The following is a 27,815-nucleotide window of genomic DNA, read 5'->3' on the forward strand; positions in this document are numbered from 1 at the left end:
CAACAATAATAATAATAATAATGATCAAATACAAACCAAAATAAAAAACAAATCCAAAGTGGCAACTATGTAACAAATGAATAATACGAGAATTAAAACTGATTACTGAGTTAAATGAAATATTTACGCTTCTGCTAGGGCATTGAAACCAGCTGTATGCCCCCGAAAAAAACAAGAAAACAAAACCTGGGAAGAAATCAAACCTGGAGAAGTAAAATTGAAAAGAGATTGAATTTATGAGAGGGGAAATATCAATATTAAATGAACTAATATGGAAATGATGTAAGATCCGAAACAGGAAGAAAGATGAGAGAAAATTTGGATCCTCACCAAGAGAAGAACTGATATCATAAAAGAAACGCTGGAAACAAAAAGTCCAAGCAAAAGAAGCCAAAGAATACGAAGATTTGAGAAGAGAAACAGTTTTACAAGCAAAATAAGCTGTTCACATCCAATGCCAAAAAATTCTACAGAGAAATAGGGAAGGAGAAAGTAACCGTTAAAGACCCCCTCCCATGGAAGAAGTTCAAACTTTGGGAAAGGATTGGAGTGACAAGAAGACGTACAACATAAATGCAGACTGGATTATACAAACTGAAGGATCCTACCAAAATTTACAACAACAAGCATGGGAAGACATCACAATAGCAGACCTAAGAAAGGCACTCACGAAGGCCCATAATTGGAAATCCCCCGGTAAAGATAGGGTGCCGAATTTCTGGCTCGCATCGCTCCCGTGCGCACACGGTAAGCTAGTTCAGCTGCTCAATGGAATTTTGAGAGACCCAAAGAAAACACCTGAATGGTTAGCAAGTGGCATTACTTACCTACTCCCAAAGAATAACGAAACCAACCTTCCAAAAAACTATCGGCCTATAACCTGTCTATCCACCACGTATAAAATCCTAACATCTATCCTGGCGGAGAAAACATATGCATTCATGGAGAAGAACGATTTTCCCCATTGAACAAAAGGGTGCCGCCGAGGCTCTTACGGATGCAAAGATCAACTGCTAATCAATCGTATGATCCTTGAGAACTGTCACAACAAGCGCAGAAATCTCAGCACCGCATGGATTGACTATATAAAAAGGCCTTCGACAGTATACCGCATCCATGGATCTTGAGATCGCTGGACATCTTTAAAATTTCCCCTGTGATTTCAAACTTCCTGAAGCACAATATGTCGTTGTGGAATACGAATCTCCAATTATACCACTCTAATGGAGTACTTGCCTCAGAAAATATAAACATCAACTGTGGAATTTTTCAAGGTGACTCACTTTCACCTTTAATATTCTGCATAGCCCTAATACCCCTTACAAGTGAATTAAACAGAACAGGGGTATGGGTATAAAATTGCCAATAAAAAAATAAGCCATCTATTTTATATGGATGACTTAAAACTTTATGGTAAAGACAATAATGAACTTGAAGGCCTATTGCGCACCGTGAAAGCATTCAGCGATGACATCGGGATGGAGTTTGGACTTGAGAAGTGTGCCAAGGCCACTTTCCAGAAAGCGAAAGTGAAGACCACAAATTCAGTCGTGTTAGATGTTGACACAGTCATAAGAGAGCTTGAGCAAGAACAGACATACAAATATTTAGGGATAAATGAAGGCTCTGGTATTCAGCATGCAAGCATGAAAGAGAAAATCAGGAAGGAATGTTATAGGAGAGTTCGTGCAGTCCTGCAATCTGAACTAAATGCACGTAACAAGGTGTTAGCTATAAATTCCTTAGCAGTTCCAGTTGTTACTTATAGCTACAATGTGTTGAACTGGAATATGAGTGAAGTAAAGAATATAGATAGAAAAATACGCAGCTGCTGAGTGTTGTAATAGGATGCACCACCCAAAGGCAGACGTAGATCGCCTTTACCTTCCCAGAGCCCAAGGAGGTCGAGGCCTGATCCAATTTGAACTAGCTTACAAAACAACCACAATTGGACTGGCCAAATATCTCGAAATATCGAATGACTGGATGCTAAAGCTCGTAGAAAATCACGAGAGACGAAAGAAGCTCATTCTATCATCAAGGAAAGCAAAAATTTGCTATTGATCTCGTGCAGGATACCCAAACTGAACAACCCGAGGAAGTAAGTACGGCAACTATTGTTGCAAAGAAGGTTGAAAATGATGGCAATGAAAAAAAGCGCACGAGCAATTGGCTGATAGGTGGGAGGAGAAACCTCTGCACGGCAAATATGTGACCCACAGCAAACAAGCTGATGTTGACCAGAAGCAAACCCATCAGTGGCTGCGGAGCTCAGGGCTAAAAGCAGAGAGCGAAGGTTTCATCCTGGCTGCTCAAGACCAAAGCCTATTAACCCGGAACTACCAGGCCAATGTGATGAAAAATGGAGCAGACCCAAAATGCCGATTCTGCAACGACATGATTGAAACAGTGGACCACCTAATCTCTGGATGTAAAGTCTTAGCACCAGTGGAGTATAAATTAAGACATGACAGAGTTGGCCAATATCTCCACTGGCTAATAAGTCGGCATTACAATATCAAAACTGCCGACAAGTGGTATAATCACCACCCTGAGGCTGTAAATGAAGGAGAAAATGTAACCATTCTGTGGGACTTTCCAGTACATACAGACCGAACCATCAAGGCCAATAAACCAGATATTGTTGTGAAAGACCAAAACAATAAAGTTTGCTTATTGATCGACATGAGCATCCCCTGTGATCATAATATCTCAGCGAAAGAGTTTGACAAGCTCAGAAAATATAAAGACCTACTCATTGAAATTGAGAAAATATGGCATCTCAAGGCGGTTACAATACCAGTGATCGTAGGAGCACTAGGAATGATTAAGAAGGGAACCGAAAAATATGAGAATGATCCCTGGTTACCATCCCTGCAAGAAGTGCAAAAGATTGTCTTAACTGTACATCACACGTATTGAGAAGAGCATTGTCGATGTGAGAACTGTTGTGCTCATGTATTTTAATTTAACTTTAAAAAAAAAAAAAATAAAAAAATAAAAAATGAACGAACTTTTGGTTTAATGGCCTACCAATATACATTATGAGTTTCTTTGCCCTAGGAGTTGGGAAGACACTCGGCAAGAAATGGAAGAAAATTTGAAAGAAGAAAAAAAAAAGTAATAATAATAATAATAATAATAATAATAATAATAATAATAACAGCAACACTAGGCGCAGGAGTGGCTGTGTGGACCAGGTGCTTCGATGAAGCGAGGAGCCTGGCCGGGAGGAAAAATTGAAGAGGTGTATTACCTCAAAAAGAGACTAAAAATGTAAAAAGTGAGAGGATTATTACCTCGTGTTTCTGTTTTATTTTTAATTTTGAACTGTGTAAGAGGTTTATTGCCTCATTGTGTTTAAAGAAAAAAAGAACAATGTTTTAGAGAAGCGAAAGTCGGCGGGCGCTTTTCGTCTTCTCCCATCCCTATCATCCTTGCATCATCATCATCATTCATCCCATTAATGTCTCTGTCTAGCCCTCAAGCTTCTCTCTGTGTGATGCCCTTGTGGCAAATTTAATGAAATAAAGAAGCTTACTTCCCAACGTTCACCAAAATTCATAATTCGAGTGTATTTATCTCTCTTTCACTCTCTGCACACACACACACACACACACCACACACACACACACACACAGAAAGCTGGCAGAATCGTTAGCACGCCGGGCGAAATGCTCAGCGGTATTTCGTCTGCTGTTACGTTCTGAATTCAATTTCTGCCGAGGTCGACTTTGCCTTTCATCCTTTCGGGGTCGATTAAATAAGTACCAGTTACACACTGTGGTCGATATAATCGACTTAATCCGTTTGTTTGACCTTGTTTGTTCCCTCTATGTTTAGCCCCTTGTGGGTAATAAAGAAATACACACACATAATAGGCGCAGGAGTGGCTGTGTGGTAAGTAGCTTGTTTACCAACCACATGGTTCCGGGTTCAGTCCCACTGCGTGGCACCTTGGGCAGGTGTCTTCTACTATAGCCTTGGGCCGACCAAAGCCTTGTGAGTGGATTTGGTAGACGGAAACTGAAAGAAGCCCGTCGTATATATGTATGTATATATATATATGTGTGTGTGTGTGTGTGTCTGTGTTTGTCCCCCTAGCATGGCTTGACAACCGATGCTGGTGTGTTTATGTCCCCGTTACTTAGCGGTTCGGCAAAAAAGACCGATAGAATAAGTACTGGGCTTACAAAAGAATAAGTCCCGGGGTCGAGTTGCTCGATTAAAGGCGGTGCTCCAGCATGGCCGCAGTCAAATGACTGAAAACAAGTAAAAGAGTAAAAACAGAGAGAGTATAAAGAGAGACACATAAATACTTACTCTGTCAAATAGGTGAGATGTGTTGGTATATAAGTTGTTCTTGAGGTTGGATTAGCCGTGGGGTTGGTTCTGTATTGGAAATGGACTTTCATCACGAAGTCAGCATCACCATGAAGTGCTGTACACAGCTAAAGAAAAACAAACAAATATTTACTGTCACATTGCTTCTTTTCTTTCTTTATTTTTTTTTCATTAGTTTTCTTGCTGGAATGCTGCCATCTGAAGACAGCCTTCAGGGCGAACATCTTGAAGTAATGATTACAACAATAAAATTCTCATAATATTATTAAACTAGCAGTATAGCCCAGCGTTGCTCGGACTTGTTTTCTTTTCGACCCTTTAGAATTGGAAATTTTGGAAAGTAAAAATTTTGCATTATGTAGCTTGTTATTCTCTTTAATTGAACATTTTTCTGGTTGAAATACACCGAAAAATGGCGACACAGCAGTCAAAAAATCGTAAAAAATAGGGATTTTCATAGAAAAAAAGCACCTTTTTTATGTAAATAATTTTTGGTGTTAACATGGTCCGATTTGAATTTTTTTCTTCTACTGAGGGAAGAGCAAGCCTTCTTCTATCATGCTCTCAATTTTGGTCAACTTCCGCCGCAGGGTCTCGGAGGAGATAGTGTTAGTTGAAGGCTACTGACACCTGCCATACACTGAAGACAGCTTCAGCTTTATATAGAGAGATTTACTCTGCTGTACCTATTGAGCACACTTCACATTGTTCGCAGTACATCTTCAAAAACAATAACACACACACACACACACACACACTTTGGTCGAAAGATTCAAAGGATTTTCCATGCAGAATCTTTTCCTTTCTTAATTTAATCCTGCGGAAAAATATGCAGAAAAAGAAAAATCTTGTTCGTTGGATAAACTTACAAAAGGAAATTTGTCCAAACTAAGTTGAAATTTATCCTTGTAGTATATCACTGTCGGGTCCTTGACGGAGACTTTGCCACAGAACGGGGTCCTGTCGCTGACAACCTTACCATTGTGATTGTAATCGGAAGGGTTTTCAAAATCGTTGAAATAACCGTACGTCCCTATCGAAGGTGAAGATATATGAGAAGGGCAGATAACTCCGAACATCGTGTTTAAGGCGGTTGATATCTATGGATAGAAAGATAAGGGTAAATCAATAGGATGTCATGCATGTATGTGTATGTATGTATGTATGTATGTATGTCCGCATGTATGTATGTATGCATGTATGTATGTATGTATGCATGTATGCATGTATGTATGTATGTATGTATGTATGTATGTATGTATGTGTATATATATATAGTTAATCCAAACAAGAAAGCACAAAAAAACACAACAACGCGAGGACGTGGAACAAACATAGCATTATTGGACGAAAAGAAAAGAAGGAGGTTTTAACGTTTCGAGCGGAGCTCTTCGTCGGAAACATAGGAGAATGAAAGATCCAGAGAAGGGAAGACAGAGGGGAAAAAATTGCCAACGGTACACACGAGGTCACATTTATATATATATACATATATATATATATATATAGAGAGAGAGAGAGAGGGGAGAAAGAGAGAAACAGACAGACAGAGATATAAAAAGGCAGGTAAACACAAATATCGGTTTAATAAATATATTTACAAGGAATACAAACAAATAAACAAATGGAATGATATATTAGTCTTATCTTGACAGCTGTTTCGGGTGAACCACGATGTATGTCATAACTATGTTTATTATGTAACAGACATCCATGATAAAAATCACGTTACATCATCGGATGGATTTCTGATGAGGATCACATGATTTCCTATCACAGATCTGTAAAAATTAATGCTATTTTATACATCTATGACATATAGGCGCAGGAGTGGCTGTGTGGTAAGTAGCTTGCTAACCAGCCATATGGTTCCGGGTTCAAACCCACTGCGTGGCATCTTGGGCAAGTGTCTTCTGCTATAGCTCCGGGCCGACCAATGCCTTGTGAGTGGATTTGGTAGACGGAAATTGAAAGAAGCCTGTCGTATATATATATATATATTTATATATATATGTGTGTGTTGTGTGTGTTGTGTGTGTGTGTTGTGTGTGTGTGTGTGTGTTTGTGTGTCTGTGCTTGTTCCCCTAGCATTGCTTGACAACCGATGCTGGTGTGTTTACGTCCCCGTCACTTAGCGGTTCGGCAAAAAAGACCGATAGAATAAGTACTGGGCTTACAAAGAATAAGTCCCGGGGTCAATTTGCTCGACTGAAGGCGGTGCTCCAGCATGGCCGCAGTCAAATGACTGAAACAAGTAAAAGAATAAAAGAAGAGAAAAGAATAATAGTTACAAGTGGTTTGCATTTAAAATCGTATGTTAGATTAAAGTGAAAAGCATCAAGCGGTTTTCGAAATGCCTCTCGGTACAGATTTCTGAACTTACCTGCTCAGCTGTCGCTTTCACGGAAAGTGGTGATGACATGACGCCATCTAGTGTGAATGCAAAGTGACGGTTGCTAGCCTTTCCGTTCGCCATTTTTGTCAGACTGATGTCAAGTTTGTTGCCATTATAATCAGGAACGTGTTCGACTTCTATCAACGGCAGACTTCCTAATAATTAAAACCAGATCAACAATGAACATCTTATTATTTTATATTACGTGTAATATCTCGTAACCTAAATCCTTAAATCCTTAAAAATGTTTTAGCCCGAAGGCCTCGGCCATGCTGGGGCACCACCGGTGGGTTTTTCAAACATCATTTTTTAGCCCGGAGTGGGTCTTGATCAAAACAATTAGGAACAGCAGCAACGGCAAAGTGGAGGCGCAATAGCCCGATGGTTAGGGCAGCGGACTTGCGGTCGGAGGATCGTGGTTTCGATTCCCAGGCCGGGCGTTGTGTGTGTTTATTGAGCGAAAGGCTTTTCCTCTCTCTCTCTCTCTCTCTCTCTCTATATATATATATATATATATATATACACGCACATATGCATACATATATATTTACATATACATACATACATACATACACCTAAAGCTCCACGAGGCTCCAGCAGGGGGTGGTGGCGACCCCTGTTGTACTCTTTCACCCCAACTTTCTCTCACTCTTTCTTCCTGTTTCTTGTCCTCCCCGACTTCCTATGCAACCACTGAGCCTGGATACGCATTCATCCATCCGTCAATGCTCACGGTGTCGGGGGTTGACCTGCTTTCTCTTCTGCGGGTCTTACGAATAGCAAAGGACCACGTTTCTGACTTCTCCCACGACTGGGACGAAGACCGATTCGCTCAGCAGCAACGGCAACAACAACAACAACAACAACAGAGGTGTATTTAATTACGATTTAACCCTTTGGCTATTATATTTTCAGCCCATTTCAGATATTACTATATATATATATAAGACCGGTAGGCCAGGTGTTGGTTTTGTAGTCTTGATCATTTCATGATGGCGCGCGGTCTCATGGTTAGGGTGTTCAGCTCATGGTCATAAAGACAGCGGGCTCAGTTTTTTGAGCCGGCAGTATGTCACGACTATACAAGCACCTAAAACAATAGGAAAAGCACGGTACATGTTACTAAGCCATACTCGCTCGCGAATGACCACACCCTGCACTGTACCATACCTACGGAAATCGAGATAAGTTCAGACCCAATGAACTGTAAGTTCGAGACAGACTTATTTCTTAAGAATGGTAAATTATCTCTTCTTTTTTGGACTTACCAATGGGTAACTTCAAGAAAATGTAAAAATCGGTTGTGTTTCCTGTGCTGTTCTCTGCTACCCGAACCATTCTGCTCAGACTTGGTAACGAATCTAAAGCATATTGGATATCTTTTGCTGATGCAGTTCCTGGAAGTGGTACTGTAAATAAAAAGCAAAATGGCAGAATACATATAAGCCGATTCCTGTGCCATCTTGGAACTGGTTAATTTATCCAATTCTCTAAAGATTCAACCAATCTGCTCTTCCCCTGCTCGAGCCAAATAATAAAACAACACATAAAGCTAAATAAAACAATAATAAAACAGCCATCCATCCATTTTCTCTGTACACCGTTCCTAGAAAGTTCGTGGCGGAATTCTCCACGGGTACCGCCTCCATGGACTCCTAATACAAGCAGCCATTTATACTCTTTTAAGCTGACCAACCGTGATTACTGAGACAATGGATATTACCCGACCATTCCATTCTTGGTTTACTTTTAGGTCTCCTGCTAGTTGGCTCCGCTTGAAGAATTCGTTCTGCGATTCTTCCCTGTTAAATGCTAATCCCATCTCCGAAGTACCAGAGCTATATAACCTCTCAATGTAGAGAAATAACGGCTCGACCTAGAAAAACTCCATGATCTCTGAGCTACGTTTCCTGTCGAGATTCGTTACTCCAAAGATCCCTCGGATGAACCCTGTTTCCGATCGCTTGTATTCGTGATCATTCTTTTTCTGTCCCTACCCAGCAATCATTAATTTTTATGGATAACTAGCAGTATCACCCGGCATTGCTCGGGTTTGTAAGGGAAATAACTATATAAGCATTTTTAGAGAGTTACTTCCCTTATATAAAACCGAGTAAAAATGCATTAAAAGAACGAAAAAATGATGGTAAATTTTTTTTAAATCGTAGACTCATCGTAGACGCGCGCTAATACCCAGAAGGGCTCGATATGTATCACGACTATAAGATACCCGCTTTCGGTTAAACTGTACCGCAAAATGTAGGAGTAGTTAGGAATCTAATTAGGAGTAGACAGACAGACACACACAACTTCAGTTTTATATATAAAGATGACACCTGACGACGTAAAGATGACAAAACATGAACTGCAAATAAATTCTACCGAATTTAAAGAACTGAAATTCTTACTCACATGTGGCAGCGTTACCAAACTTCAACTTGAACTTAGCACCGTCGGTCTGCGGAGAATTCTTTCTTATTACTAAACTCTGGATGTCATCGGAACTTTCGGTCTTGTTTAATTCATTCAGTTTTATTATCTGGATAAATGTAAGGAATGGTTGCGTATCACCATATCAACATAGGGAAACATTCTGACACACACACACATATGAATATACGCATGCGCATAAACACACACACACATAGATGAACATACACAGGCGTATAAACACACACACACACACCACACACACACACACAGATAAATGAACATACACAGATGCATAAACACACACACATATACTATACACCATTGTGCACATGTGTGTGTATGTATGTTTCTACACACACACACACACACACACACACATTGGTACCTTGTTCTACCATTACTCTATATTTATATTACGGAGATGTACTTGCATAGCAAGTGACCTGATCTGAGATCGTGTGCCGAAACGAAAACAATTGCAGCGTGGAAGGTGTTTGCAAGCCATTTAAGAAACACACAGAAGCCGTTCGATTCACTTCAACATTTAAGTTTAATTTGTCAAAATATTTTCGTCGCTTTAAGACCGCGACCTCTTCACTGACAAAAATCAGGGATGCATCACGGATTTTTGTCAGTGAACAGGTCGCGGTCTATATTTATACTACTACCTTTATTTTGCTGGAAAAGTAATAGATTTGTATTGCAATATTTTAGTTTCCGTTGAAAACTTTTTCACTCTTCTCAATCTGTTAACGACTAAACTTTCAGGCGAGTATTCTGACATTGATGTAGCAACATTTGAAATATTGTCCAGGTAAATCCAACTGATGAAGACTAATCAATTTTACGCTGACAAACGTATTTGAAGAGTCCGAAACCTAGGTACAGGATTATCCGATTCTGGGTTGTTCATTTATCTAATGTTCTCCCTAGAGGTAAGACAAAATGTTTTATGTTTGTTGCACTCACACGTCTTTGCCAGTATACACGCAGCGAAACTTTACTATAGCGTCGTAAATGTATCCACTGCTATTTCCAGTAAATATTGGGGCTTTGTTGTACAACTACTCTCTCTCTCTCTCTCTCTATATATATATATATATATAATATATATATATATATATAAGATTCCGTCGAATTAGGTACTTAAGTTGAGGCACCCTAGCTAGGTGGGTATAATCCGCATACCCAAACAATATTATTGAATATTGAATATGAAGACTCCATGCAGGGGTGTTTGAACATGATATTATTGTCGTGTGTGCAGACAACGCAATCCAGCTAAGGGAAGATATCCGCTCTTGGTAATATATATATATATATACATACATACACACACGACCAGCTTCTTTAAGTTTCTTAAAGTTTCTTTAAACGCATTGTGACCAGCGGTGCGTAACGACATTCGATAGTCTGGTCGATAACCACTACTACATAGGATGTGTTAAAGCTAAAGAACGTGTAGCTCCTTCAGACTTACCATTGTTTTAAGGCGGCGAGCTGGCAGAAACGTTAGCACGCCGGGCGAAATGCTTAGCGGTATTTCGTCTGCCGCTACGTTCTGAGTTCAAATTCTGCAGAGGTCGACTTTGCCTTTCATCCTTTCGGGGTCGATTAAATAAGTACCAGTTACGCACTGGGGTCGATATAATCGACTTAATCCGTTTGTCTATCCTTGTTTGTCCCCTCTGTGTTTAGCCCCTTGTGGATAGTAAAGAAACAGAAATAGATATTTCGTCTGTCTTTACGTTCTGAGTTCAACTTTGCCTTTCATCCTTTCGGGGGTCGATAAATTAAGTACCAGTTGCGTACTGGGGTCGATCTAACTGACTGAGCCCCCTCCCCAAAAATTTCAGGCCTTGTGCCTAGAGTAGAAAAGACTTACCATTGTTTCGTTGACTTCAGTTGTGCTGAGAATTATTCTTTGTTTCATGTTCCTGCTGTGACCTGTCTGCGACCGAGTCACTGAGCTGTTCTTGCTAAACATTCTTACATAGACTTCTGGTGTGGGTCTCGAGTATCGGTTTTCATACAAAACCTCGATGTAATACCTGAAACGGACGAGAGGAAAATTTGGATGAAACAAATAACAAAAAAACTTAGGCGCAGGAGTGGCTGTGTGGTAAGTAGCTTGCTAACCAACCACATGGTTCCGGGTTCAGTCCCACTGCGTGGCACCTTGGGCAAGTGTCTCCTGCTATAGCCTCGGGCCGACCAATGCCTTGTGAGTGGATTTGGTAGACGGAAACTGAAAGAAGCCTGTCGTATATATGTATATATATATATATATATATATATATATATATATATATATATATATGTGTGTGGTGTGTGTGTGTGTGTGGTGTGTGTGTGTGTGTGTGTGTTTGTGTTTGTGTGTCTGTGTTTGTCCCCCCAGCATTGCTTGACAACCGATGCTGGTGTGTTTACGTCCCCGTCACCTAGCGGTTCGGCAAAAAAGACCGATAGAATAAGTACTGGGCTTACAAAGAATAAGCCCCGGGGTCGATTTGCTCGACAAAAGGCGGTGCTCCAGCATGGCCGCAGTCAAATGACTGAAACAAGTAAAAGAGTAAAAGAGTAAAAGAGAATATCAAAAACAGAAAATTATTATGATTTCATTTATTTGCCACAGGGGCAAAGCATGAGGGGGACAATACGAAGACAGACATAAAATGTGGGGGGGGGTTACATGGAGTGAAATGATGAAAAACAAAGGAAAGAAAGAAAGTATATTCGGTATACACCGGAAAAGAAGGGACATATACTCTTTTACTCTTTTACTTGTTTCAGTCATTTGACTGTGGCCATGCTGGAGCACCGCCTTTAGTCGATCAAATCGACCCCGGGATTTATTCTTTGTAAGCCTAGTACTTATTCTATCAGTCTCTTTTGCCGAACCGCTATCGGACTTACTTCTGAACTATTTCTACCTCCATCTTGTACACACACACACACACACACATATACAGTATTCTCTTTTACTCTCTTTTAAGTGTTTCAGGCATTTGACGGGGGCCATGCTGGAGCACCGCCTTTAGTCGATCAAATCGACCCCGGGGCTTATTCTTTGTAAGCCTAGTACTTATTTTATCGGTCTCTTTCTTGCCGAACCGCTAAGTTACGGGAACGTAAACACACCAGCATCGGTTGTCAAGCGATGTTGGGGGGACAAAGACAGACACGCAAACACGCACATACATATATATATACATATATACGACGGGCTTCTTTCAGTTTCCGTCTTCCAAATCCACTCACAAGCCTTTGGTCGGCCCGAGGCTATAGTAGAAGACACTTGCCCAAGGTGCCACACAGTGGGACTGAACCTGGAACCATGTGGTTCGTAAGCAAGCTACTTACCACACAGCCACTCCTACGCCTATGTATAACATATAAGTCTTGTGAGTGGATTTGGTAGAGGGAAACTGAAAGAAGCCCTTCGTATATATATATATATATGTGTGTGTGTGGTGTGTGTGTGTGTGTGGTGTGTGTGTGTGTGTGTGTGTGTGCATGTGTGTGTGTCTGTATTTGTTGTCCACCATCATCGGTTGACAACCGATGTTGGTGTGTTTACGTCCCTGAAACTTAGTGATTCGGCAAAAGAGCCCTATAGAATAAGTACTAGGCTTACAAAGAATAAGTCCTCGGGGGTCGATTTGTTCGACGGAAGGTGGTGCTCCAGCGTGGCCGCAATCAAAATGACTGAAACAAGCAAAAGCCTCCTCCGTGCCCGTGTTTTTCTTATAATGAGATGTTGTGTGGGGGTGGGAGGGGGCAGGGGGATAAGGGTCCTGGGGGGGGGGGTAAATAAAGAATTGGTTTTTACTTTTTGCCTTCGATCAGGTTAATTTCAACATTTTCAGTCCGGCGCTGAAAACAAAAAGAAACGTAATTAATTTGAATTTATTATTTCATAAATGAAAAAAAATAAATAAACAATTAAAAGAATGGTGTGTGTCCGGTTATAGAAATCAGGTAAAAAGCGGACATTGGAGCTTGACCGCGGTCTTTTGGCTTGCGGGGGAGTCTGTCAAACCGTCCAACCCATGCCAGCTTGGGAAAGAAGGGACGATAAATGGCGATGATGATGATGTGATGATGATGATGATGATGATGATGGTGTTAATGATGATGATGATGGTGGTGATGATGATGGTGGTGGTGGTGGTGGTGGTGATGATGATGTTGATGATGATGATGATGATGATGATGATGATGATGGTGTTAATGATGATGATGATGGTGGTGATGATGATGGTGGTGGTGGTGGTGGTGTGATGATGATGATGATGATGATGAGGAGGAGGAGGAGGAGGAGGAGGTTGGTGGTGGTGATGATGATGATGATGATGATGGTAACAATGATGGTGGTGATGAAGATGATGTTGATAATGATGAGAATGATGAGGAGGCTGATGATGATGATGATGATGATGATGATTACAATGCAATAGAGAAGACAGTATGTTCGATTCGGGCATTTTCTTACCATAAATTCTTTACTTTCGTTCGTACTCAGCCAAACCTGTGACGGTCCGTTACCGTTTAATTTGAGGGTGTGTTTACCAGAGTAAATTGGAACCAGGAATCCTGACATTCGTATACTTTTCCGATCTTTACTTGTGGAATATTCACCGTTGTCGTTCCAGCCCTCCATATAACCAGACGTGGTGCCATTGTAGGACCTCAATTTCGTAAACGACTGAGCCCCGATATCCCAGCTCTCTATCTTCAGACCTCGGTTTCCTGTGGAAACAGAAACAGAGAGAGTAACGGTGGATGTTGTTGTTGTTGTTGTTGTTGTTGTTGTTGTTGTTGTGGTGGTGGTGGTGGTGGTAGTAGTAGATGTCTTTGCTGCTATTGTTGTTGTACTAATGGCTGCTATTGTTGTTGTACTAATAGCTGTTGTGTTGTGGATGTTGTTGCAGTGGTTGTCATTGATGTTGTTATTGTTGTTGTTGTGGTGGTGGTGGTGGTGGTAGATGTATTTGCTGCTATTGTTGTCGTACTAATGGCTGTTGTTGTTGTTGTTGTGGATGTTGTTGCAGTGGTTGTCATTGATGCTGTTGTTGTTGTTGTTGTGTGTTGTAGTTATTGCTCTTTTTGTTGTAGTAGTGGTGGTTATTGTTGTAGTTGTTGTTGTTTCAGCTGCCGTGCCTGTCCCCACCCCCGATCATCGCCCTGGGACATCAGCCCCTCTATTCTTCCAGCTTTGCAGCCGCCCCCTATTTTATATCGTCTCCACTACTACCCCGACGACCACAACTACTCTTACCGACACCAACATCATTATCGCCGAAGACCACCAAAACCACGACCAATACTACTACTACTACTACTACTACTACTAGTAGTAGTAGTAGTAGTAGTAGTGCGATCGAGATCCTTATCTTCAAAATATCCCCAACTGTTAAAGTGGCGGTCTGACCGTCTGGTAAGCAAATAGGAAGTAGTAATTGAAGTAGATGATGAATATGCTCCGGAATAATCATTTAAAGATGGTTTTGTTTCATGTTGTTATTTGTTTTTGTTGAATAAAATGTTGGAAAAAAAAAGCCGCAATAATTATGCACCAACCCAATATAATCGAATAACAAACGAAACACGAGATGACGGCGGTTGGCGGTCGCGGTTCCCTTACGTAATAAAAACTGGTTGAACATAACTGGCCCTGGGCTAAATAACAAGAAAGAACGAAAAGAGCAACGTCAACAACAACAAGAGGATAATAGGCGCAGGAGTGGCTGTGTGGTAAGTAGCTTGTTTACCAACCACATGGTTCCGGGTTCAGTCCCACTGCATGGCATCTTGGGCAAGTATCTTCTGCTATAGCCTCGGGCCGACCAAAGCCTTTTGAGTGGATTTGGTAGACGGAAACTGAAAGAAGCCTGTCGTATATATGTATATATATATGTGTGTGTATGTTTGTGTGTCTGTGTTTGTCCCCCTAGCATTGCTTGACAACCGATGCTGGTGTGTTTATGTCCCCGTCACTTAGCGGTTCGGCAAAAAGAGACCGATAGAATAAGTACTGGGCTTACAAAAGAATAAGTCCCGGGGGTCGAGTTTGCTCGACTAAAGGCGGTGCTCCAGCATGGCCGCAGTCAAATGACTGAAACAAGTAAAAGAGTAAAAAAAAGAGTAATAGTAGCTAAACAAATTCTGTGCACCTACCTGCATGTATTGATGGCATGTGTTCTGGTTTCGAACCCACTTCACAGAGGATGGTATCGTCGGTTACTTTTGATGTGATCACGCACGGTTTCCCTTTTCAATGAAAATAAATCGTTCAAAGAGTTAGTGGTTCCTTTGTGATTTAGGCTACGGGAAGTGGATTGATAGGGTGGAGATCATTGGGAGTGTGTGATATTCATGCCTTTCCCAGAATTAATATCTTTGTGAATGAAGGGAAGCGCAACGGGAGGTGTGATCTTTAGGCTTGTTGTAACAGAGCGATGTGAACCCGCTGCGCCGGGTGATTAGCCCTTGCTTTGCAAATCCTGTCTCAAGAATTCTATAAAAGAGTTTATAGAAAGCCTTGATAGTGTCAGTTCAGTTTCCACAAACATGAGGTTTTTCAACGTTTCGGAGTTCGGTCGTTTGTCAGTGGATACAAAACAGGAGTGGTACTTTATTTCTTTATAAGCCTGTCTAATGGCGGTGAATTAGCAGTGGAATAGTTAGAGCGTGGGGTAGAATGTCTTCTGTGCTCGTTCAGCTCTTTGAGTTCTGAGTTCAAATCCCTCTGAGGTCAAATTCGCCTTTAAAAAATGGTAAAGCTCAATCTCGAGTCATATCGACTCATTGGTCAGTATTACCCGATTCTTGAGCTCATATATACTCCCTCCCTGGATGGGACGCTGACCCTTCGCAAGATTACTCTCTTTTGCCAGCTGAGTGGCAAAAATGAAATTAAGTATTTTTTTCTCAATAACACAATGCATCGCTCGATCCAGGAATCGAAACCATAATCATGCGGTCGTGAGTCCAACATCCTAACCACTAAGCCATGCGCCTTTCATCTTTCCAAATCAATAGATAAATAGCAATCCGGTAAAGAAGTCGGTTCTTCTTTTCTCAACCTTCTTCTACCTGTCTGTCTGTCTGTCTGTCTGTCTCGCTCTCTCTCTCTCTCTCTCTCTCTCTCTCTCTCTCTCTCTGCCTTTCAGACGACCACTCCTTTCGCTCTGTTTTTTTTTCTCTGGATTGTGTCTAGCCTTGCCATACAACGTGCCATGCCCACATCGCCTGAGGAAGGCTTTAAAGGTATCTGTATCTATAGAGCCCCGCATCCCTCTCTCTTAAACGTCAAGTTTCGCTTTGGCGAATAGGAATTCATCGTTGAAATCGACGGAGAACCCACCGGGTGAACACGTGGGGAGGAAATGAAATGAAGAAATGCTGTGGGATATGAGGGAAGTGCAAGAGAAAGGAAGGAAGGAAAGAAGGAAGGAAGGAAAGAAGGGAGGAAGGAAGGAAGGGAGGGAGGAAGGTAGGAAGGAAGGGAGGAAGGAAGGGAGGAAGGAAGGAAGGAAGGAAGGAAGGAAGGAAGGGAGGAAGGAAGGAAGGAAGGAAGGAGAGAAGGAAGAGGGAGAAGGAAGGAAGGAAGGAAGAGAAGAAGGGAGGAAGAGGAAGGAGGGAGGAGGAAGGAAGGAAGGGAGGGAGGAGGAGGAAGGAAGGGAGGAAGAAGGAGGAAGAAGGAAGAGAGGAGGAAGGAAGGAAGAAGGAGGAAGGAAGGAGGAGGAAGGAGGGAGGAAGGAAGGAAGGAAGGAAGGAACGGAGGAAGGAAGGAAGGAAGGAAGGAAGGAGGAGGAAGGAAGGAAGGAAGGAGGAAGGAAGGAGGAAGGAAGGAAGGAAGGAAGGAAGGAAGGAGGAACGGAGAAGGAAGGAAGGAAGGAGGAAGGAGGGGGAAGGAAGGGAGGGAAGGAAGGAGGAAGGAAGGAGGAGGAACGGAAGTAAGTGAGGAAGGAAGGAAGGAAGGACGGAGGGAAGGAAGGAGGAAGAAGGAGGGAAGGAAGGACGGAAGGAAGAGGGGAAGGAAGGAAGGAAGGAAGGGAGTGGAAGGATGGAAGGAGGGAAGGAAGGAAGGAAGGAAGGAAGAAGAAAGGAAGGAAGAAGAAAGAAAGAAAGAAAGAAAGAAAGGAAGAAAGGAAGGAAGGAAGGAAGGAAGGAAGGAAGGCGCCATTAGTGGACCAGAAATATGAAGTTGAAAATGGGCGAAAGAAAGACACAAGTTAAGAACTGGGAAGGAAGGTTGTAAGATGATATGGCGAAGATAAAGAAAAGGCGAAGAGCCCCAATAAAGAGAGAAAACGGGCGAAAATGCTAATTTTTTGATCAGGTACAAGGCCATATGTCTGAGGAAAGGAATCATGGGATTTTGTGATGCTCATGCATTTCCAAATATCATTAATGGCATAAATTAAAGGGAGAGTTTATCAACGGTAAATGAAATAACAGAAGAGAGAAAAATTAAAACATTAAGTAGGGTTTGTCGCGGATCGGAAGAGGTGACCGTCTGGAAGGGATGTTCTCATAAGCGCAGGAGCGGCTGTGTGGTAAGTAGCTTGCCTACCAACCACATGGTTCTCGGTTCAGTCCCACTGCGTGGCATCTTGGGCAAGTGTCTTCTGCTATAGCCTCGGGTCGACCAAAGCCTTGTGAGTGGATTTGGTAGACGGAAACTCAAAGAAGCCCGTCGTATACATGTATATATATATATTTGTGTGTATATGTTTGTGTGTCTGTGTTTACGTCCCCCTAACATCGTGTGTGTGTGTGGTGTGTGTGTGAAGGTGGCGAGCTGGCAGAAACGTTAGCACGCCGGACGAAATGCGTAGCCGTATTTCGTCTGCTGTTACGTTCTGAGTTCAAATTTCGCTTGACAACCTATGCTGGTGTGTTTACGTCCCCGTCACTTAGCGGTTCGGCAAAAGAAGACCGATAGAATAAGTACTGGGCTTACAAAGAATAAGTCCCGGGGTCGATTTGCTCGACTAAATGTGGTGCTCCAGCATGGCCACAGTCAAATGACTGAAACAAATAAAAGAGTAACCTTTAATAAACGAAATTCAGAATTAACGTATTACCTTCTACGAATACTTTGGTTTTTGCTGTTGTTTCGTCAAAGTTTTTTCCTTTGATGGTTAACAAAGTACCTCCCAGAACACTGCCTTGTCGGGGCTCCACCGATTCAATTTCTGAAAAGGGCCGAAAAGGGCCGAGAACATGAAATTCTGAAAGGTTCCACAATAATTTCAATGGCCTATATATCAAATGCCATACACACACACACGCATACATACACGCACGCACGCACACGAGTGCGTGCACACACACATACACACATACGCACATGCATACATGCGCACACACACATGCACACGCACACACACACGCACACACACACATGCACGCACTCACATACACATACACGTGCACACACATACGCACACACACGCACACACACATACGCACGCACACACGCACGCGCACACACATGCACACACACACATACGCACACACATAGACTTGCACACGCACATGCACACATACACACACACACACGCACACACATACGCTGACGCATACACATGCACACACACGCGCACACACACTCACACACATACGCACACACATAGACTTGCGCACACACACGCACACACACACGCACACACACACGCACACACACTTACGCACACACAGACATACGCTGACACATACACATGCACACACGCGCGCACACACACCACACACACACACACACACACACACACAATATTATATATGTAATTTTTAACACTACATATTTACCCGCATAAGTCTGTACTAGAAACAGTTTTCCTGCTCGACTCAAGAAGAATTTGTCGTCTCTCACTCGCGATCTAAAAAAAAACAAATTTCATACATTTTACATTTCTATTCTTACCCTATTTCTGTTGTGCCCGGGGAGAGCCATTCTCTTTTGGTGCCTCATAATTTGACACACGCACCGGTAAAATTTCCACTCATTTCTTATTTTTATTTTCCTGAAGAGTTCGTTGCGTCTTGCAACCTTTCCAATAGTCTTGACTCTGTCCATTATTTACACTGCGTTCCCTTTTGCTTGTTAGTGCGCATGTGTGTGGGTCAGTGTGTGTGTTGTGTGTGTGTATGTGTGTGTGCATACACATGCATGTGTGTGCGTATGCATGTACGTTTGTGTGCATATGTATATATGTATGTACGTGTGTATACTTGTATATATGTCACCGTGACCGACTAGGCTATCAGATGTTGCTACACATCGCTGGTCACAATGCGCTTCGCATTGTTTTAGCCTTCAAACGACGCCACCCCGCTGGCTAAGCGAGCAGGCTAACAGAAGAAAGAGTGAGAGAAAGTTGTGGCGAAAGAGTACAGCAGGGATCGCCACCCACCCCCTGCCGGAGCCTCGTGGAGCTTTAGGTGTTTTCGCTCAATAAACACTCACAACGCCCGGTCTGGGTATCGAAACCGCGATCTTCCGACCGCGAGTCCGCTGCCCTAACCACTTAACCATTGCGCCTCCCACTTAACCTGAACTTGTATGTATGTATTCTGCATATTCATGTGTTTGCATAGAATAAAATAGAAATAAAAATGAAATAAGATAAAATAAAAGACTGGTGTTACGCTTCGATGAATCCAAGCAATAACGGTAACTAACATTAAGTTTGGATGGAATTAACGGACGTTCTACTCCAGTGATTTTCAACCAGGGTTCCGCCAATACAGTCCAGGGGTTCCGCAAGAAGTTACAAAACTGATAAAATCGACAGTAATTTTTAATTCTCCTGTGCAGATATGTGTGCATAAAAATATTAAGTTATTGCACAGGGGTTCCTCGAGCCAGGGGAATGTTTCCTTGGGGTTCCACTCCAGCAAAAAGTTTGAAAAGCACTGTTCTACTTATTAATATAACATACGATAATAATAATAATATGGATGTTTTCGGTTTGAACGGCAGTTTTTTCTAGCGGTGTCATATGAAATTGTCACCCATAATTATGACCCTAGTATCGATCTATTGCATTTCAATCTGTTTTAGGGTTAGGGGTGGGGGGAAGGGTGTCTTTTTTTCTTCACAAATGTAAATAAACCCAATCTGTTTCTTAAACGAGGGACATATTCATACGGCACAGAATAAGTTAGTGAAATATTTTTAAATGTTTACAGTTGGAAAGATAGACAAATATAACAAAATAATTTGATAAAAAACGTGAATTTTTAATTATTTTCTGAGATTTTACAAAAACAACAAAAATATTTTTTAATTGGACGTCAGTGATTGGTTGAAATTGCAGAAATTGAAGAAAAAACAACAAATATCTTACAAACTATAGAATTTTCTCAATAAAGCCAAGAGAAAAAGATGTTTTATAAACACATTCTACCAGTATACGAAGTTTAAAATTTTTTAGTTACCTAGAAATTATGTTAAAAACTGCCGGTCAAACCGAAAAGATCCAATAATATAATCCATAGATGTAGCTATATAATCCATAAACGTAGCTTTCGGCCGACAGGACAAAGGAAATAAAATGTGATAAGCAAACGTTAGATGGAAACTTACCTGCCGAAGGGTCCATTGATTATGAAACTGGTGTTGAAACTTCCTGCAAGATAAATGTAACCGTGAATTTGTCAAAAGTCATGTTAACGAAAAGGGGTCCTAGAATATACGGGCAAACCCACATAACCACTGAAGACATTCTAAAGGGAGCCAGCACAAGATTTAAGGCAACTCCAAATACGTGTTTCTGTCGTAATAGGCGTTATCAGCACAGCAATTATCTCATCAGACGAGACACAGAGATATATACAAAAAAATTACACATTTATGTTCTGGGTAATTTATACAGACGAAACAAAAATGAGCCACGAGGAATAACGCAAAATGGCGACTGGTATGTATTTGAATGGCAAAGAAGAATAAGGGACATGTCGGGTTTTGGATCATTCTTGATTCTTGAAATCATCTTTCCTTCTCGTTTGGAATTGGTACGAATTGCCACCGAGCGATTAGTCTACCATCTCTGGAAGCGGTTATATTTTCTTAGGAAACATACAGAAATAGGCGCAGGAGTGGCTGTGTGGTAAGTAGCTTGCCTACCAACCACATGGTTCTGGGTTCAGTCCCACTGCGTGGCATCTTGGGCAAGTGTCTTCTGCTATAGCCTCGGGCCGACCAATGCCTTGTGAGTGGATTTGGTAGACGGAAACTGAAAGAAGCTTGTCGTATATATGTATATATATGCGTGTGTGTATGTGTTTGTGTGTCTGTGTTTGTCCCCCTAGCATTGCTTGACAACCGATGCTGGTGTGTTTACGTCCCCGTCACTTAGCGGTTCGGCAAAAGAGACCGATAGAATAAGTACTGGGCTTACAAAGAATAAGTCCCGGGGTCGATTTGCTCGACTAAAGGCGGTGCTCCAGCATGGCCGCAGTCAAATGACTGAAACAAGTTAAAGAGTAAAAGAGTAAATGGCTTTCTCTTGCTTTCTGCTGGTCTACTTAGTTTACCCTGCTAGTTTCTTGTTCTTCCACAGCTTACTCCCTCGAGGCATAGGACCTTTTTTATGCCTTCAGCAGAAGCACTGGTCCACGTAGCACCAGGGCATGTCCGCATCCTGGTTAGGCCTGTATGACACATACCTAGGAGCCAGACATATGCCTCAGTTACAGGACCATTTTCTGCTATTTCACCCATAATCGGGGATCCTCATAGGTACAACAATCTAGGGCCAAGGTGCACCTGGGAGGAGGAGAGAGTACGGGACAATCCTATACTCGCACAGCACAATTGTTCTAAACTCTTGAGCAGGACTCTCAGTACCAGATGCAGTTTAATGCCTTGCCCATGACCGTTGTGTTTGTGTGTGTGTGTGTGTGTGTTAACGGGGTGCATACATAATTATTTGAAACAGAAATAATTCCACTTACCAACAAAGGTGCCTTGCATCTTGCACTTAATAAATCCCCAGTCACCATTGGTCAGTTTAGTTCCATAACTTCAAAACAGTAATCCATATCTTTGATAATATGTATTAGGCACGTATACACACACACACCACACACACACACACCACACACACACACACCACACATATATATATATAATATATATATATATATATATATATATTATATATATATATATATCTACATATATACGACGGGCTTCTTTCAGTTTCCGTCTACCAAATCCACTCACAAGGGTTTGGTCGGTCCGAGGCTACAGTAGAAAGACATTGCCCAAGGTGCCACACAGTGGGACTGAACCCAGAACCATGTGTTGGTAAAAGCTACTTACCACACAGCCACTCCTGCACCAATATATATAATATATATATATATATATATATATATATATATATATATAAATATATAAATATACATATATAAATATAATATAAATATATATATATATAAATATACATACATAATATATATATAATATATTATATATATATATATATATAATATATATATATATATATATATATATATATATATATATTATATATATATATATATATATATATATATATATAATTCGTATGCGGAAACCACAGCTGACAGATCGTAAAGATGTATCTATTAAATAGTTTTCTGTACCAATGCGTCTTTTGCTTTGTTTTGGGGGAGGAAACTTTATCAAATAAACTAAAGGACTCAGTTTAGTCGATTCATTAAACTTTTTTCTGAAGAAAAGAAATTCTGTTCACATTTCACAAACCATGAGTATTATCAACAATAATAATAATAATCCTTTCTGCTATAGGCACAAAGCCTGGAATGTGTGGGGAGGGGACAGTCGATCACATTGACCCCCCCCCCCAGTACTCTAGTGGTACTTAATTAATTTATCGATCTCGAAAGGATGAAAGGCAAAGTCGACCTCGGCGGAATTTGAACTCAGAACGTAATGACGGACGAAATGTCGCTAAGCATTTTGCCCGGCGTGCTAATGATTCTGCCAGCACGCCGCCTTGATAATAATGATGATGACAATAATAATAATAATAATAATAATAATAATAATAATAATAATAAGATAAGTCTAGTACTGTACAAGCATACTTAAACTGGAGACAGAAACACCCTGAAGTAAGACCCTACATAGACAGTAACAGCTTGCCAATGTTAGAAGAAACATTATAAAAAAGAAATTACTGAAGTAAGTAGGATTGATCAGGTTAGACAAGCAATACCGGATAAAATGAACGAAGCTGCAGCTAGAGAAGATAATACAGAGGAAATGATTATAGACCAGCCCAGGGCGGATAAAAACGAAGAGAGGATTGAAAGAGTTAGTATAAGTGATAGGCAAAGTGAAATACGCCTGAACCAATCATAAACACTAAGACAGATGAGCATCAAATAGATAAAGAAAGTCACACAAATATTGACCCCAACAGAACTACATGAGCTAAAAAATCAAATCATGATTGAATGGCTGAAAATTAAAGAAACCACATGGATGAGCGTGATACACTTCCTAAAATCCGCAACTCTAACCAAAACATGAAAATAATTGGTAAAATCCGGCTTGCACTTAAGGATATAATTTCAGTTAATGATGTTGATATCACAAACCTCAACCACTATACTATGCATCCGCGAAAATCTCAACGATCCTATGTGTGTAAAGATTAGAAAACGGCAACAGTCCCAAAAAGCCTTCTTGGCAGAGCGTCTGCAACAACAAATTAAAGTATTTAGATCTGACATTGAATATTGAAAAACCTTAAGGCTCACAAGACTACCAAACCTACAAAAACCCAAAAATTACTGAAAAAATACAATATGAAAACTATACTTGATATTGATGCCACCATAGAAACCATCAAACAAAAGGTATCTGCCAAAGCTGCCCGCATAGCGAGGTATGAAAAGCGTGTAGATTTTTCAAGGACAACAACATGTTCAAAAATAACACCAAGAATTTTTACAGGAAGATAGGAAAAAACAGCGTTTACTGCAGGGTCTGTACCATCAAAAGAAGAAGTGCAGAGATTTTGGAATAAAATCTGGGCAGAGAAAAAAACACACAACGAAAAGGCCCCCTGGATTGACAGAATATCTACAGAACTGGACCCCTTAGAAGAGCAAAAGTGGAGGGTGTCAAGGTAGAAGATATAGATCTGCTCTCAGGAGGTCAAGCAAATGGAAGTCTCCAGGAAAGGATAAAATTCCTAACTTCTGGCTGAATGCCTTCCCAGAGAGCCATGAACTGCTAACAGAACTGTACAATGATGTTTTGCAACACCCTAGTAGGATGCCTCCTTGGCTAGTTAATGGGTTAACATTCCTGCTTCCAAAAGTGAAGAAACAAATGAACCAAAAAACTATAGACCCATAACCTGCTTAACAACTATGTACAAAACACCTAACATCTGTCCTGACGGATATACCTATAGTTTTTTAAACAGACAGCAGCATATTCCCTAATGAACAGAAAGGATGTAAACGTGGATCCTACGGCTGTAAAGACCAACTACTCATCAATAAGATGATCTTAGAAGATTGTCACAAACGACACAAAAACTTATCAATAGCCTGGATAGACTATAAAAAGGCTTTTGATAGCCTACCACATAGCTGGATTAGGAAATGCCTTGAAATGTATAAGATAGCACCAACTCTGCGAAACTTCTTGACTGTAAGTATGAGATCATGGAGAACCACACTAACTCTGAACAGTGACAGTGAATCCCTAAATGCTGGTGATGTAAAAATTTCGTGTGGCATTTTCCAGGGTGACTCACTGTCACCACTCCTCTTTTGTTTATCCTTAATACCTCTCTCAGCTGCTCAATGACGCGCAGTACGGGTATAAAATGTTTGATAAAATATAAATCATCTCGTTTACATGGATGATTTAAAGCTTTTTGCAAAAAATGATCAACAACTCAAGGCTTACTAGCGATAGTCAAACAATTCAGTGACGACATCAGAATGCAATTCGGCCTCGATAAATGTGCAAAGGCTACCTTTATCAAAGGAAAAATGACAGAAACATCTAACGTTAAACCTTGACCAACAGAATGTCATAAAAGAACTAGACCCAGCGGAGAGCTACAAGTACCTAGGGGTAATTGAAGGGAACGGAATAAGGCATTCAGAGAGATGAAGGAAAGGATCAGGAGAGAATGCTATCGAAGAGTGAGAGCAATACTCAAGACAGAGCTGAATGCAAGAAACAGGATCGAAGCAATCAATGCATTAGCTATACCAGTCGTGACTTACAGTTTCAATATTGTTAACTGGTCAATTACTGAAATATGTCAGCTCGACAGAAAATAAGGAAACTGTTGACAATGCATAGAATGCACCACGCTAAGGCAGATACAGAACGACTCTATCTGCCAAGAAAAGAGGGAGGCCGTGGTCTTTTGCAACTGGCAATAACAATGAAGATTGCTACAATTGGCCTAGACACCTACCTGAAAAACTCTGAGGACTGGATGTTAAAACTTGTCTCAAAACATGAAAACAAGAAAGCATCATACTCAGTCACAAAACAGGCAAAGGAATATCTAAGTGAATTCCGAATACAACCAATTTCGGAATTAGAGATAGACATACAAGAAACAAGCACAGAAAAAGCTAGGCGCATGAAAACCCGTGCAAAACTGCGGCCTTAGATATTCTGAAAATAAATGGCAAGAAAAACCTCTCTATGGCAAATACCCAAAGAGAGCGAATAATGCAGATATCGACAAAGCCCTGACCCATCAATGGCTAATGGCCTCTGGCTTAAAATCTGAAACAGAGGGGTTTATCATAGCAGCTCAAGATCAATGCCTACCAACAAGAAACTACCAGGCCAACATATTAAAGATCAGAAGCAGTCCAACGTGTCGTGTATGCAAGCAACAAAATGAAACCATTGACCATGTGGTCTCCAAGTGCAGTCTCTTCTAGCGCCTACAGAGTATCTCAACAGGCACGATAGAGCTGCACAATATATTCACTGGGTAATCTGTAAAAACCTGGATTTGCCCCATGAAAAAAACTGGTGGGAACACAACCACCCCCAGTGCTTGAAAATGACCACATCTCACTCCTCTGGAACTTCACCATTCAAACTGACAGGAAGATAGATGCAAATAGGCCAGACATCATATTGAAAGACTTCAAACAAAGAACATGCCTCCTCATTGATATGACTGTCCCAATCGATATAAACGTATCTGTCAGAACCTACCAAAAACTGAGCAAATATAAAGATCTTGAAATAGAAATCAGCAAAATGTGGAAGCTGAAGACTAAAACAATACCTGTTGTCATAGGTGCCCTGGGAATGATAGCAAAAGGGGCTGATAGCTACCTAACTCAGATACCAGGAAACCCCAAAATGGCAGAAGTTCAAAAGATAGTGCTCATGGGAACTGCTCATATCCTACGCAAAATACTCTCTATGTAACCTCAAGGTTTAAAACAAACATAATTTTCGGTTTATTTAAAAAAAAAAAAAAAAAAAAAAAACTTTTTTTTTTAGACATTCATTAGTACAAAATCCCCACCCCCCAAATATATGGCACACTAGGCATAACAACAACATGAACTTCCAACCCTGTTGTCTCTTGAGGTTCTGGGTGAGACTTGGAGCCAACTTGTACAAATATAAAGCAAAAGTCAAACATAGAATAATAATAATAATAATAATAATAATAATAATAATAATAACAACAACAACAACAACAACAACAACAAAACAATAATAATAATAACAATAACAATAACAATAATAATAATAATAATGTCTTGGTATAAAAGATGGGCTACAACAAATATTCTGCTCAATACCACAGATTTGCTTGTCAGTTGTTTGACCTTAACCAGTTTGAGAAGTCCCTTAGTGGCTGACGATATGTGCATCTCTGATCACGTGCAGAAGTAGTGGGGGAGCATCATAGCCATGTGTTGAGAGGGATTCTTTGGGGTTTGAATAATTCACCTCTGGAAACATGGGTGGTTCATTCAACATCCTTAAACAACCCTTATTCAGGGACCGTTTGAGTGGGATGGGTTACTCGACCAGAAGAACATTCGAACTGGGCCCCACCTGCAAGGTCATGCGCTGTTTATCTTGATATGAGATCACTATGTCGCGCACTTATGGTTGTGATGCATGTGCCTGGTGTACCCTTATCAGACGGGTAGTTATGATGGGTATACTGGGCTTCGTATATTTTACCCCAGTGTCACTTTGATGGCATGCACTGCTCTCTCACTGAATAATAATAATAATAATAATAATAATAATAATAATAATAATAATAATAATAATAATAGCAATTATTATTATAATAATAGAAAAAAAGTCATACCTCACGTCTTTCTCTAAATCTTTAGTTTCACATTTGTTTCCGCCTGCGTATACTCTGGAGAAAATACAGAACAGAACAGAAAGTGTTAATTGTCATTAAAAGCAACAATATTAATGAGTTTTGTAATTACTTTTGTCTATAAATTCTATATTAAGGTGTAAAAGTCATCCATCTATAGGCGCAGGAGTGGCTGCGTGGTAAGTAGCTTGCTAACCAACCACATGGTTCCGGGTTCAGTCCCACTGCGTGGCATCTTGGGCAAGTGTCTTCTGCTATAG

The 27,815-nt window shown here is 40.8% G+C and overlaps 1 protein-coding gene across 1 annotated transcript in view; it reads right to left on the minus strand.

Annotated features, from left to right (window-relative positions):
- The window catches only part of LOC118761812 (fibrocystin-L-like), a gene marked incomplete at its 3' end in the record, with an annotated part of 36,137 nt that extends 8,528 nt beyond the window's left edge, over positions 1-27,609 (minus strand). The window contains exons 1-14 of the mRNA XM_036499968.1: positions 27,538-27,609; positions 22,142-22,209; positions 20,772-20,814; positions 18,992-19,062; positions 18,268-18,378; positions 15,353-15,445; positions 13,668-13,924; positions 13,005-13,048; positions 11,058-11,223; positions 9,152-9,278; positions 8,008-8,148; positions 6,728-6,894; positions 5,214-5,444; positions 4,324-4,451 (exon numbers count right to left, since the gene is read on the minus strand). Coding sequence (XP_036355861.1) covers positions 4,324-4,451; positions 5,214-5,444; positions 6,728-6,894; positions 8,008-8,148; positions 9,152-9,278; positions 11,058-11,223; positions 13,005-13,048; positions 13,668-13,924; positions 15,353-15,445; positions 18,268-18,378; positions 18,992-19,062; positions 20,772-20,814; positions 22,142-22,160 — 1,598 coding nt within the window. The remainder of the gene's footprint in view (positions 1-4,323; positions 4,452-5,213; positions 5,445-6,727; positions 6,895-8,007; positions 8,149-9,151; positions 9,279-11,057; positions 11,224-13,004; positions 13,049-13,667; positions 13,925-15,352; positions 15,446-18,267; positions 18,379-18,991; positions 19,063-20,771; positions 20,815-22,141; positions 22,210-27,537) is intronic.
- Positions 27,610-27,815: the final 206 nt, after the last annotated feature.

Source organism: Octopus sinensis, unplaced genomic scaffold, assembly GCF_006345805.1.
Source record: "Octopus sinensis unplaced genomic scaffold, ASM634580v1 Contig17630, whole genome shotgun sequence".
NCBI lineage: Eukaryota > Metazoa > Mollusca > Cephalopoda > Octopoda > Octopodidae > Octopus > Octopus sinensis.